At 41.4% G+C, this 14809-nt stretch overlaps 1 protein-coding gene across 5 annotated transcripts in view; it reads left to right on the top strand.

The window, feature by feature from the left end:
- Positions 1-7339, top strand: part of LOC121568703 (cytohesin-1) — a 99215-nt gene extending 91876 nt beyond the window's left edge. For 4 of the 5 annotated variants that reach the window (XM_041879099.2, XM_041879098.2, XM_041879100.2 and 1 more), the window contains exons 10-13: positions 874-952; positions 2345-2413; positions 3447-3601; positions 3949-7339. In XM_041879099.2, coding sequence (XP_041735033.1) covers positions 874-952; positions 2345-2413; positions 3447-3601; positions 3949-4027 — 382 coding nt within the window. In that variant the 3' untranslated portion in view covers positions 4028-7339. The remainder of the gene's footprint in view (positions 1-873; positions 953-2344; positions 2414-3446; positions 3602-3948) is intronic. The other variant, XM_041879097.2, reaches the window with a different exon arrangement.
- Positions 7340-14809: the final 7470 nt, after the last annotated feature.

Here is a 14809-nt window from a genome sequence, read left to right as displayed (position 1 = left end):
CCCCTAATCATTTGTGACATTCAGAGGAAGTTCTTTTTTTAGTCTATAGTTTTATAATTAGATTTATTCTTGTCTTTTTTCCAACTAGTATCCCGCTTGTGATTTCCAATTGTAGGAGCTCAGTAAGGGCCAAGTTTTATAATAATAATAATAATTGTTAGTAGTACTATTTAACATTCCCCGTGGTAGGATCTCATTAACTCCTGGAGGTCTAAACTTTAACAAGTGTTTGGTTTTATATCCCAGCTATTGATCTCCTTTAGAAGTTGTCTACTCTGAGAGAGTCTGTAAGTCCTGAGTCAGCTATACTGAGGAGCTACTGAGGAAAGGTGGGACAGTTAAAATGAGCACTCTGGTTTCAGACACAGTATTAAACATGATATACTGCTCTGTCTAATCTATATGGCTAAGGGCTTTTCACTACAGAGCTGAGCCGAACCAAGCTGTACTGAGCTGGCCTGGTTATGCATCCACCATAGTTGCTGGAACCGTACTGAAAGGAAAATGTGAAAAGAGCATATCCGAGCCAACAGGTTGGCACAATAGTGTAAAAAGGCGATTACAGAATACCTTGGCCCAGTTTACTCAACAGAACTCCTCCGTAACCTCATGCTTCTCTCTCATGTGGAGCAGAATAACTGGTTGTATGGATGCTATGGTGTGGGTTGTAGGAGGAGCATGGTACTGTACTGTACGGTGCTTGATAGGGAATGTAGGGAGATGGGAGTTGTAGTTCTATACCTGTTATCTGCCTGTCTGTCTATCCATGCGTCTGTCTGTCTGCCTGTCTGCTGCTCTGCCCTCCGCTGTCCGGTGCTCATCCCTCTCGCTCTCTCTCCACTGAGTCTGGCTAACACCGTCTCTCTATTCCTCAGGAGGACGCGTCAAAACCTGGAAGAGAAGATGGTTCATTCTCACGGACAACTGTCTGTATTACTTTGAGTACACCACTGTAAGTACAACTGTCTGTATTACTTTGAGTACACCACTGTAAGTACAACTGTCTGTATTACTTTGAATACACCACTGTAAGTACAACTGTCTATTACTTTGAGTACACCACTGTAAGTACAACTGTCTGTATTACTTTGAATACACCACTGTAAGTACAACTGTCTGTATTACTTTGAGTACACCACTGTAAGTACAACTGTCTATTACTTTGAGTACACCACTGTAAGTACAACTGTCTGTATTACTTTGAGTACACCACTGTAAGTACAACTGTCTATTACTTTGAGCACACCACTGTAAGTACAACTGTCCGTATTACTTTGAGCACACCACTGTAAGTACTGGACTGGAACTGGAAGCCTATGTTCCTCAGTTATCATGTTCAATTCAATAAATCTTAAATGTCTGCAACAGGCACACATAAATACATGACTATTATGATGGATATTACAGTTGCAAGTTACAACACATTGTCACACTGTAACCTGTTCTGGTTGTGTACTGCTCTGCTGTGGACTGCTCTACTGTTTGTTCACTGCTCTACTGTGTATTCATCGGCGACAGGTAGCCTAGCGGTTAAGAGCGTTGGGCCAGTAACCGAAATGTTGCTGGTTCGAATCCCTGAGCCGACTAGGTGAAAAATCTGTCAATGTGCCCTTGAGCAAGGCACTTAACCCAAATTGTTCTGGATAAGAGTGTCTGTTAAATGACTATGTAAATGTTAAAACAATTATTCAGAGTATTGTCATTAACAGGGATATTCCACTCACAAAACAACCTAACACTTACCTTTTCCCACTCACCTGTAGTTATTCACCAAAAACGGACATATTCCGCTTAATTGGGTACTTATTAAAGGGACATTGCACTTCAAAATAAAATAAAAAGTCAGATGTTTCCAGACCTCAAAAGTGGTGTAATGTTGAGGTAAGTCCATCTCCCAGGCCATCTGTCGTATAGATCCAGCTACATGCCCCAATCCCAAATAAATGGAAAAGATAAGCACCATATCATTTCCAGATTTGAGGTGCATATAATTTCCATTCATTTGGGGTTGAGGCATCAACTCATCAGCTGAATCTACACAATCAATATCCCAGGATGTTTGACACATCTTGGTCTGAACATTTTGTAGTGTAATATCCCTTTAGTACCCACCACATTTTGCTGTCTGTATTTTAAGCCATGTCCCACAGCAGTCCTTAACAGATTCATCTTAACTTCCATGTTTCTGTCCTCTTAACAGATTCATCTTAAAGTCCATGTTTCTGTCCTCTTAACAGATTCATCTTAACGTCCATGTTTCTGTCCTCTTAACAGATTCATCTTAACGTCCATGTTTCTGTCCTCTTAACAGATTCATCTTAACGTCCATGTTTCTGTCCTATAGGACAAAGAGCCCAGAGGGATCATTCCACTGGAGAACCTCAGCATCCGGGAGGTGGAGGACAAGAAGCCTGTAAGCACACACTGCACCCTCTGCTGGATCGACCACATAACTATCCTTTGGGGACCAAACAAATGATTCCAATTCAAATCCTATTTTCCCTAACACCTAACCTCAACCCTAATTCTAACCCTAATTGTAAACCTAAACCTAACCTCTAAGCCTAAAATGTTTTTAAAATATTGTGGGGACTGGCAAAATGTCATCGTTTTGCTATCCTTGTGAGGACTTCTGGTCCCCACAAGGATATTAAAAACACACACACGCGAGATAAAAGCACCGTCAAATGTATTGATCTTATTCTAAATATAATCAGGAAAATGATCAGGAAATATGATCAGGAAATAAGACGGTTATTTAATCTCCCATTCATTTGGGATTGAGGCATATAGCTGATCAACACAACCAATGATGTATGACATGGACAAATATTGACATGAGTTCACTTCTGAGATCTGCAAGATATGACAAACTGATTTTGGAGTGATCCATCCTGTTAGTGTTCAGGGGTTGAAACGAACAAGATCGAGGGGTACAGCCCAATAATCCCCTTCCTCCTGTGCACCCGTTTACTACTCCCCACAAATTGGACCGCATTGGATTGGTGTAAACATGGGCTAGAGGGAGTTTCCATATTGCAGTAATGTCCTTCCAAATCTATGAAGGGAAGTGAACAAGTGCACACTTCGATAGAAAGGAGAGATTACAGTTCAGTAATGTCTCAGACGAGACTTTGTCTCCCCCTGGTGGTAGTGTGGCACAGCACATAATAACACAGCTTGGGTTCATCTCAATTGTACTTCCTTGATTAAACACACGTGCCCGCAGGAACACACACACCTTATTAAACTCAGCATTTCGGACACAGTTGTGGCATTCCTCACATTCTCTCTCCTTGCCTCATTCTCCAAATGTTTTGGAGGAGAAGACCCGAGGGGAGGAACCTTAGATCTTCTGCTCCAATGTGTTTTGAGAAGATGAGGAGGGAGGACCTGAGGAATTAAGAAAATACAATTTAAGATTCACTCTCCTCTCCTCTGCGTAGAACTGCTTTGAGCTCTTCATCCCAGAGAACAAGGACCAGGTGATCAAGGCCTGTAAGACGGAGGCGGACGGCAGAGTGGTGGAGGGGAACCACACCTTCTACAGGATCTCTGCTCCCACCACTGAGGAGAAGGACGAGTGGATGAACAGCATCAAGTCTGTAGTACTGCTTATCAACAAGCTATGACTGGGTTATGGATGTGTTGTGATTTTGTTATGGATGAGTTATGGATGATTTATGGATGGGTTACAAAGCCCTAATTTAGATACTAGTCAAAGAAAGTGTTACCCCGTTATCCCTCTTCATTTGATGTGTAATCCAAAGATTACTCATAGATTATTTTTGACCTCTGTTCCTTTCCATCATACACCATTGATAATAAACTAGGAACCTGGGAAATTGCAGGGCACCCCAGATTATATTTACAGTGTAAATGAGGGCAAACTGTTATCCCACCAGGGGAGCGTACTCACTTACCCCCCTTCTACCCCCACCCTCACAGAGCTGCCATCAGCAGGGATCCCTTCTATGAGATGCTGGCCACCCGCAAGAAGAAGGTCTCCTCCATGAAGCGACACTAGAGCTGCTCAGGACTCCTCCTCTTCCCCCCATTGAGAGAGTTTGGACCGATCCTGCTGAGACCCTGAGACTTGTGCTTTCAGGCCTGGGGACGGGGTTGGGGCTGGGGCTGCAGACTAGGGGCTAGGGCCTCTGGCCTCGGTCAGCATTTCTCTGGGATAGGCTCTAGCTTTGGGATTCTACAAGCCAACCAACAGGACAGGGAGCATGCTGGAGAGGAGAGCCTCCCCCTCCTAATCTTCCCCCTGCTCCTGTCTCTGTCGCTGAATGCCCACTATCTCTCTCTCAGCTCTGTGTATTTTGGGAGGAGGGGGTCTATCGCTCTTTGGGTGAAATGGATCCCCTCCCTCAAAAAGACACGTGCACACACCCACATACTGAACTCATACTCTCACACACACCAATGTCGTACACTGAACTCATACACATACGCACGTGCGCGCACACACACACACACACACACACCTTATCTAAACTCAGCAGGTCTGATGGAGTTGTTGTGGCATCCCAACCAAAATATTCTTACTAGCTTTCAAAAAGAAAGGTGAGATGCTTTTCTGTGTGCTTTAATAAGATGGGCAACGTGTGTGTTTGTAAAGCTTACTACTGTATATATTTCCCTCAGAATCTTGAGCTTTTGGGTTTTAGTTTTTGATAACATTTTTAGAAAGACTGAGGGGGAATGGGTTATATTGCCAACCGATTTGAGATTTTTTTAGAAAATGAGAAGAAACTTTTTTGAAGTCTTTCTGTCGAAGTTGCCTCAGGAGATTGTTACTTTGCTCTGGATCGGTCTGTATCAGGATAAACTTAGAGATTACAGTTCATAAACTTAGACTCTGTCCAAACTGTCACTCAGTAACCGAAGGAGAGTTAATTTACAGTGAACATGTTTGCACATAATCTGTGACAATAATTGAACTTTGACAGCTATATTCCTCCATACCTGTTTGCCCCTGAACCTTTGTTCTTCATATGTAACCGCAGTTGTATGACAGCAGTTTGGACGCGCTAACTTTGTTGTAAAAACACACTCAGAAACACGGTTGTTAAACACAGGGTCGTGTTCATTAGGCACCGAAACAGAAGAACACGGACAAGATGTGCTCGTTTTTGTTTTCCATTGCAACAGGTTTTCCATTGTGTGCCCTAATGAACACTACCCTGATGTGTGGTTTGCACAGGGTCTTATTGTGGGATTATGGGCTAGGGCTCAGCTATCGCTCTTCATTTCCTGTTGGACTTGGAGGTCCATTCAGGGGACTAGAGTCTGTTGGAGAGAGTGTATGTGTGTCTGTCAGTCAGTATGGGGCGTAACTCAGGGGCTCACAGAGATTTGAGGTGTCTGGAAACTGAGGTATTGTCCTCGTCTGCCCCATCCCTCTATTCTGTCCTCTCTCTCTCTCTCTCTCTCTCTCTCTCTCTCTCTCTCTCTCTCTCTCTCTCTCTCTCTCTCTGTCTCTATCTCTGTCTCTCTCTCTCTCTCTTGCTGTAACATACACATAATATAATTTTATGCTATTCTTTGTCATTGTCCACATGATGTGTCCTATCATGCTGCTGGTTAGCTAATTCACAAAGACAGTCTTTCTCAGTCGAGCTGGTTATTTTTACCTCTTAAATGCAACAAAGATGCCCTCACCTATCTTTTCATCCCATAGGAGCACTCTTAAATGTCCTTCCTCATTTGTAGATACAGTATAAAATGCTAGAACAATCCAGGTTTCACCTTCTTCAACCCACCCTCACCATCATAAAGCATTGTAAAAAACTAAATACATTGGAATAGCTCTCTCACTTATTTGAAATAGGCTGTTGCATCCTTTACTGTACTAGGAAGACAGTAATAATACCAGTAAGATGAACAACAATATTATTGTTGACAATATTGATGCTTTCGGGCCGTTCCAGTTAAGCAACAACGCTCTCCAGTTCAAGTGGATTGTCCGTTCCTGGAATTGGAACACCCCGGAATTTTGTTGGATTGGATTTGAGATCAGGAATGTACCATTACGCACCATAGTGGTGGAACTACTCTGATCAGGAATGTACCATTACGCTCCATAGTGGTGGAACTACTCTCCCAGCGCAAGACCGCTCAAGTCGCGCTGAGGGTCCAAATCTGTCAGCACTCATAATGTAAACTCCAGATGTGGCATAATTTACTATAATTTGGTATACATTATTTGTTTTTAAAGCGGAATTGTACATGGCAGCACAATTTCATCCAGTTTACTGCAAATGCAGCTTTATTTGTGCATAAAGCCTTCTCTACTCCGTGATCAGTGCCTGGCTGTCTGTTATTCATATGTTTTTCCTCATTTATGGAGGCAAATTCATGCCAAAAATAAAGAAGCATTGATATTGACAAATTATTAATCAGTATTAGTGTTATTTCAATGTTGTTGTTTTTGCCAAGAATCTGCTTCCATAGCTCCATAGCACATAGCCCTGTTTTCCTGGTTAGTTTTTCCTAGCCTTGTCTCAGCGGACTGATTATAGAGATAACAGGGAAAGCAAATAAAACAATCATAAATCTAGACAGAATTTGGTTATTGATTATTTAGCAAGGTTGTATATACTTAAATGTATAGTGGGTTTATCTGTTTTGTCATGTCATTTTTGAGTTTTAATGTAGCAATATGATATTATTATTAGCCATTTTTCTATTTGTTTTGTTTCATAGTGTTTGATTTGAGGTTTCTAATCAAAAGGTGAAATAAAGTAAAGACAAACTTGTCACTACTGCTAACTGACTGTGTGTATACTGGACGGCCATTATGGACTGCAATCTCCTGTCAATTCATTCAAAATATAAAATGTTTGTCTTTAATAATAGCATACAACAATCACTCTAAAAAAACGTTTTGTTTAACATTTATTTTTGCATTATAATTATTACATTTTCATTTTAAGCCCTTGTTCTTAATCTATGAAGAAAACCGAGGGCATTGGACAGATGTTGTTCTTAGCCCAGTTTGGCACTAGAGGGCAACACACTATCAATACATGTGCTGTAGAGGAGCGAGCTGCAAAATAATGAGTCTGCATACTGTCAGAACTTCCACATAGAGGCACATTACTAAATAACAAGCAGTAACTGGAGAACCGCAAAATACTTCAAACTTTTTTGTCATCATTACTTCCTTTAGCTCAATTGTCCTAGAGACCGTTTCAAAAAAGCGAACATTTATAGCCTTTACATTGCTACAGACTGACTGGGAAATATCTATGTTTACAAGTGAATGTGTATCATATTAAATTATGCCTGGAAATTGAAACTGAATAAATAAAAATGACTATTTGCAATGGAATGGCGGCTGCTGGAAACAACAGTGAATGAATGGCATTGTGATGGTAGAATGTAGAAAACAGCACTGCAAACTAACAAAAACACTGGTTGTCTGCAAGTAGGAAAAGCAGGCTATTCAGGTACAAGCTGCACGTCATATGTTGCAGATTCAATTCAAACATTGCATTCTGGAACTCTAGTATAAGACTCTTATTTTGACTGCCAAAAAAATATATCTACGTATATATTTTCTGCTTGAATCCTGCAAAAGCACCGGATACCTCAATGCCCCATGTATTGTCTCCCATACAGCTTTTATGGGCAGACTAACCTTTTTATAAAAAATATTTTTACAAAACACATCCTTAAATTTAGACAAATATAGTTTTTCTCATGGGTGTGGGGAGATTTGCTCCTTTCTGTCCAATGAGGTAATTTATTGAAAAATATTTCTGTAGGGGACCCCTTTTGGCTCAAGTGCACCCCCCAGAGGCAAAAATTCAATAAAGCCTATTTAAAGGCCCAGTGCTATCAAAAATATGATTTCCCTGTGTTTTATATTTCCATACTATGATGTTGGAAAAATACTGTGAAATTGTGAAAATTATGCTAATGCCGTTTTAGTATAAGAGCGGTTTGAAAAGACCACCTGAAATTTCAACCTGTTTTGGTGAGATGGAGTTTTGACATCACCAGGCTGTATAAGTTAATAGACCAATAACAAAGAGAGTTTCAAACCCCTCTGCCAATAACAGCTTGTTTTCAGGTCCCTTCCATTAGGCTCATCCAATTAGGCCACTCAGACCACTCCCAGACAATCCTAGCAAAATTCTTGCTTCAGTAATTGCTATTTGCTAAGAAGCTGTTTTTGTTTCTTTTGGACCATTTTAATTGAAAAAAATAACTGTAAGGTCCAAAATGCATCTGTTGAAGGTTGTGGATCTTCCAGCAGGACAACAACCCCAAACACACATCAAAAGCACCCTGGAATGGTTCAGGAAGAAATGCTGGACTGTTCTGGAGTAGCCAACGAAGAGTTCAGATCTGAATCACATCCATAAACTATGGCAAGAGCTGAAAACAGCAGTTGGTGGAAGCCATCCCTCTAACATTGAGCAGTTTGCTGCTGAAAAGTGAGCCAAATTGTCAGTAGAAAGGTGCAGCAAGCTCAATGATGGCTACAAGAAGCATTTGTCTGCAGTTATCTTGGCCAAAGGCTGTGTAACTAAGTGCTAGCTCCGGGGTGCCAACAACTTTGTCCATGCCATTTGTCTTTATAAAATAAACTTGAGTTTACAAAAATAAAATAGTTTTTGCAATGTTGAAAATCCAATAACTAGGTGTGGAGAACCAATTTTTTTTTTCAATTTCAACTATATTTGGCTTTAACTGTATGGTTGTCATCCCCATCAGTGTACCACTCTCCTTCAGGCCATGGATGAGGTGTAACCGGTGTGAAATGGCTAGCTAGTTAGCAGTGCGCGCTAGTGCGTTTCAATTGGTGATGTCCATTGCTCTGAGACCTTGAAGTAGTTGTTTCTCTTGCTCTCAAGGGCCATGGCTTTTGTAGAGTGATAGGTAACAATGCTTTGTGGGAGGCAGTTGTTGATGTGTTCAGAGAGTCCCTGGTTCAAGCCCAGGTTGGGGCAAGGAGAGTGTTACAGAGGCATGCAATGATTTCAATCCAGACCTATCCAACTGGACAAAAACGGTTGCATCAACATTTTTCCATGTCATTCAAAAAACAAACAAAATCTGATTATGTTGAATCAACGTGGAAAACTGATTGGATTTGCAAAAAGTTATCAACGTAAGGGAATTGTCTTTTTTCCACCCAACTTTTAACCTAAATCCAATTAATGACATGCTGATTTTTGGGGGGATTTCACATTGAATTCACATTAGTTGACATCTCAATTAAAAGTAAATCAAAACTAGACGTTTAAATGATGGAAATTTGATGTTCAGTCAGTCTCAACCATCAATCTTAAGATGAATGCACTAATTGTAAGTTGCTCTGGATAAGAGTGTCTGCTAAAATTACAAAACATTTAAAATGTCATAAGCTGTTAAGGAAATACCCTCCTGATTAGCAATGTAGATATACCGTAAACTGTCAATTCAACAATGACAGTATTTAATCTTTCCCTATCACACCCTTATCAAAATGGAAGTGTTCCAAGCCAGGTGTATCTTTTGAAAGCCATTTTTGTTTGCTCATCAACGTTTACCGCTTTCCATAATTCTCTTCACATAATTCAACTCTAACATTGTAAAACAAAGATGTTGGGAAACGAACAGCATGTTGTCACAGAGAGAGAAAGAATGACAGAGGGAGAGACTAACAATGAGAGGGGGAGAGAGAGAAAGAGAGAGCGAGAGAGGGGTAGAGAGAGGGAGAGAGAGAGAGAGAGGGAGAGAGAAAGAGAGAGAGAGCAGGAGAGAGAGAGGGAGAGAGAGGGAGGGAATTCTTTGTTTTTGTAATCCTACTACCCTGTTTTCCACCTCAGGCACTCACATATCTTATAGCACTGTGGAAACATTTCTGAGAAGCACTGTTTGTGTACCATTGTGTCTGTCCTGGGTTATCTCCACAAGGAACATAGATACATAAACAATGTAAGGCATATCACATCAGGAGGGCACATGGAACAACGTCAAGTTTGAACTTGTATTTGTCACAAGCAGAAGTACAGTGAAATGCTTAACTTACCCAACAGTGCAGTATTCAATCTCAAAATAAGAAATAAGAGAGGAAGTTGTATACAGGGTCAGTGCCAATACCAAATGTACAGTGTGCAGGGATACTGGAGTATTGCGGAACACTAGAGTAGAGATACAGAGGGTATTCACAAAGTATCTCAGAGTAGGAGTGCTGATCTAGGATCGTTTTAGCCTTCTAATTTGTGGTGAATAAGAGAAGGAAACTGATCCTAGATCAGCACTACTCTGAGGGGCTTAGTGAATACAGGCCCTGGATTGGCTGGCTGTGCCATAGGGCTTTGTGAATACAGGCTCTGGACTGGCTGGCTGTGCCCTAGGGCTTTGTGAGTACAGGCTCTGGACTGGCTGGCTGAGCCGTAGGGCTAAGTCAGCATTCCCTAACACTCCAAGCCAACAGGATGGGAATACTGAAATAACTCCCCATACCATACCACTCCATGCAGTCATCCACTTGGCTTTGGCCCACGTCCAGTAGGGGCTGTGAGTGACTGTGCAATGAGAGGGCTGTGAATGTACAGATGTAGGATCTTAATTTGATCACCCTGTTGCAGGAGAACTTTCCTGAAATGCAGGACATTTAAAACTTGTAGTGTATTTGACGTTTAAATAGGCTTCTGAAATTTTTTATTTCCACTTTGACATTTCAGACTTGATTTTCCCTCATGAAAAATATATCAACCCCTACAAAATTGTCCATTAATTATAACCCACATAATAATTCACATTTCCTGTTGCTGCAGGATTTTTTTTCCTGCAGTGGCAAACTGGCTCAAATGAAGATTCTACACCTGTATGATGCTGTTGTTGGGCTGATGAGGGGGAATGAGACTGAGCACACTGCAGAGTAGTTCATTAAGGTACACCGTCACAAAATGTTTCAAAGCGTTTTGCAACGGAAAACTTAAACAAACCATTCTTATTGGACAAGATCATATAGTACCTCCCTGTTTCACTTCATTCTGGACCCTTTTTTTCCTCAGTTTCGTACCTAATGAACACAGCCCAGATCTCTCAGGCATTCAGTCAGTCGGGGCCAGGGCCTGCGGGATCAACCGTCTCCTCCTCTCCTCTCCTCCTCCGGCTAAGTGGAGACATGTGAGGCCAGTCAGGCTTCAATTAGAGCCAGACGGTTTCCCAGAAGCACGGCTGCCTCCCCCTGCCTCCTCGGCCCCACCGCGACGGGAGAGGGGCGGCTGGGCCGCACCCCACAGTGCCCCGGGAAACAGGCCCTGACCTCAGTTGGCCCTGGCCTGACAGGCAGGAGAAAAAGCCTGTTGTATAGACTCAGATAGGCCTATATATTCCCATGCAAACGCTCCTACAACTACAGACATCGCTCCTTTTTTTAAGGGCTGTCTTTCCAGTTCTAGCTGTAAACTAAAGTAACTGTGGTGAGGTTAGCCTGGGTATGCCAGAATGCTTTGAACTTGACGTTTTTTCACTTTAAAGCATGTGCTCCTAGTATGGGCTTGCACCCCAAATGGCACCCTATTCCCTATTGTCCACTACTGGATCCCTGGTCAAAAGGAGTGCACTACGTAGGGAATAAGGTGCCATTTGGGACACAGCCGTGGGCTCCCCGTCAGTTTGCTGGAACTCCAGTGACTACAGTACAAAGCACACAGCTAGCTATTAGACAGGAACACCAGTCACTGTGGTGGTCCTCTAATCACACTCTTCACCACACAGACTCCGTGGAGCCCTTCGCTCATACTCACCACCACCACCACCACGCATAACTCAGCACTTTATTTACCGTACCTCTGTGACACGGCATGCTCCGTAACATGATAATGAGTAACGCAAGCACTTTCAAACAATGGTTATGAGACATTGATTTGTTTAGGACATTTCTAGTGTGTGTGTGTGTGCGTGTGAATTATTCTGTGTGTGTGTGTGTGTGTGTAGATAAAGATGCTTAGAATGGTAAACACATAATAAAGTAGCACACAGCTGCTGGGTCTGTTTTAGTGGTTTACACTGTGACCTCATCCTGTTCAAATCCCTTCAGGAATCCTGACTTCTTCAGATAGACACTGACTTCCTCCTGGAAGCTACCTCCAGCAGGATTTCTGAGAAAGGGAGTTAGTGAACACACACACACAATAGACAAGTCCCATGTGCAAAGAAGTCATTGAGAATGCTGGAGAGACACAGGGCCAACGGGACAAACAAGTATAAGCCTAACACTATAAAGGATTGTCTTCATTCTCACAGGGCAGAGACTACACCGGGCTACTTTATCTTGTCATAGTGAATGCAGCAGCTCTTGCATTCTGTGAATCAGTGAATGGATAAGAGCGTCTGAGAAATAACAAAAATGTATTCAAATATTTTTTACCTGACAAAACTACCCAACACTGCAGCACAAGTATAGTTTAACTGACCCAGTGTGTATCAGGTCTAACGAATCAAAACCCAGATAAGATGTTAATTAAAGTAAACACTTATTTTTTATCAGTTGGTTGTTTGAATACTTTATGATTAGTTGCGATAATGTGCAGTGCCTATTTGCTTTATGACTGTCGCAGCATAATGGTAAGATTACTGGTAAGATTTTGCCTGTTTTTTTTACCAACATTTCTCTTCACCTGGTTTTTGAGGATGGATCAGGACGTCTGCGGAATTTGTGGAGTGAGATTGTTCTCCACTCCCTGTTATGTTCTGTGTCTCTGTGATAACACATGACTTATAATCAACAGGTATAATATTGTATTACTTGATATAAGCATGTTTGGAAACACTAGGAATGGAAACACTAGGAACGCCAGCTAACTGTAATTGTAACTAAAGTGTTTCCATTCCCCTTTAAAATGTTATTATTATAAGGCTTGTAATACATTACATATTCATATGCTGCAAAACAGACTGACAATACCTGTTTTTTAGACAGGATCATTATGAGATTATGCTATAAGGGGGTCAAGCATGTTCATGACAAGTCTTACAATGTGTTATACCTATTGTGTAGGCTATAATGTTCATGACAAGTCTTACAATGTGTTATACCTGTTGTGTAGGCTATAATGTTTATGAAAAGGCAGTCCCGCTTTAAATGACGTGCAGCTTATAAAGGCTTCATAAAGCCTACATAAAACCATCATGAACACTACATAAATGTGTTACAAGTCATCTATGACCGTCATGATCTATAAAGGGTTCATAAATGTGGAATAACTGTGTGAAATAACCACCAATGTCAAATGTGACATAACCCAATATGTCAAATATGACATAAACCTGTGCTTTATAAAGGGTGGCATAAGCACCGCTTAATGAAGGCCTTATAAATCATATTAAATCGAGGCTTCTCAAAGCATTTATAACCCTGTCATGCCTCTTGGTAGAGCATTGCAACCCCAGGATATTGGGTTCGATTCCAGGGACCACCCATACGTGAAAATGTATTCACGCATGACTGTAAGTCGCTTTGGATAAAAGCATCTGCTAAATGTTATATATTACATTATATTTCACTAAAACATTTCTAGAATGGTCCAACTTCTTTCCCTCTTGGATGCATTGTCAATACTGGACCTGACCTCAACTTCCCCCAAAATGCTGTGCTGCAGGATGACACACTCTAAAGTTCAGACATGCACAGCAAAAAACATTGGTAGGGCCTTTTAAAATCTGTTCTTATTTTTTGCCCACTTCTGTCCCCCCAATCCTGTTTTCTTGGTTTTGTTTTTCCAGGTTTAGGATGTCCCCCATTTTTCTGGTTTACCCAAGTTTTTCCACTTTTTAAATAGATAAACAACAAAATTGGATTTTCTGTGTTCACAACAATGCTTAAATCACATCAGGGGATGACTTTTGAGGAATGGGAAAAAACTAAGAAACTCGATTGTTGAGTGTAGTTGCCTTTGAGTGAGCATGCCCTGCACTGTTCTTTGGTTAGTGGGTTTTCTGTAGTGCAATTAGCGCACATGTGATTTGGCCGCCAATGGAATGGGTGAAGTAAAAGGCCAGCAGCCCCATGAAATGACACCATACAGTGCATTCAGAAAGTATTCAGACCCCTTGACTTTTTCCACATTTTGTTACGTTACAGCCTTATTCAAAAATTGATTCAACTGTTTTTTTCCCTCATCAATCTACACACAATACCTCATAATGACAAAGCAAAATTAAGTACAGCGTCATGCGATTTAGAGTCTTTATGGATGTGTTATGAATGACCAAAGATGTCTCACTTCAAACTAAGTATTACAGGACACTACATAAATTGTTAACGTTCTGTTGATTTATGAAGGTTCTCTCATGTTCCACAGGTTACTGTAGGGTGTGAGAGGTATTTAAATTAGTTGATGGTCCTGCAAAGCTGTGTGTGTGTGTCAGAGCCCAGATGATTTGCAGTAGTCCTACCAGAGACTACCACACCAGGTATTACTCTTCTGTTCCCATGGAGACCAGGGATTGATTTAAACCTGTTACAATGGTGCCAACATTTTGTGGCTGATCTTTCAGCAGGGGAGTGGGTGAATGTGTCAAAGACCTGACTGGTCCCAGTACTGCGCGGTATGGCTTGTTGTTGTTGTGTTTGTGTACTGAGGAACATGTAACTTGGTTCCAGAAGAAAGACACTTTACATTTCTTTAGGTTGTTTCTTCTTAGTGTAACGTCATCCTCAGGCAATTGCACACCCAGCACATATAACCCTGGGATACCCCGTGTTTTCTCCATGGGAGGAGCTGCTGAACTGCTGGGCTTCTTGTTCTGTTTAGAGCCTGTGTGAAAAGGACAACAAGTTCAGTTGTTTGTCCCA

The sequence above is a fragment of the Coregonus clupeaformis genome, unplaced genomic scaffold (genome assembly GCF_020615455.1).
Source record: "Coregonus clupeaformis isolate EN_2021a unplaced genomic scaffold, ASM2061545v1 scaf0164, whole genome shotgun sequence".
Classification (NCBI taxonomy): domain Eukaryota; kingdom Metazoa; phylum Chordata; class Actinopteri; order Salmoniformes; family Salmonidae; genus Coregonus; species Coregonus clupeaformis.
This window is presented reverse-complemented; position numbering and strand designations above follow the sequence as displayed.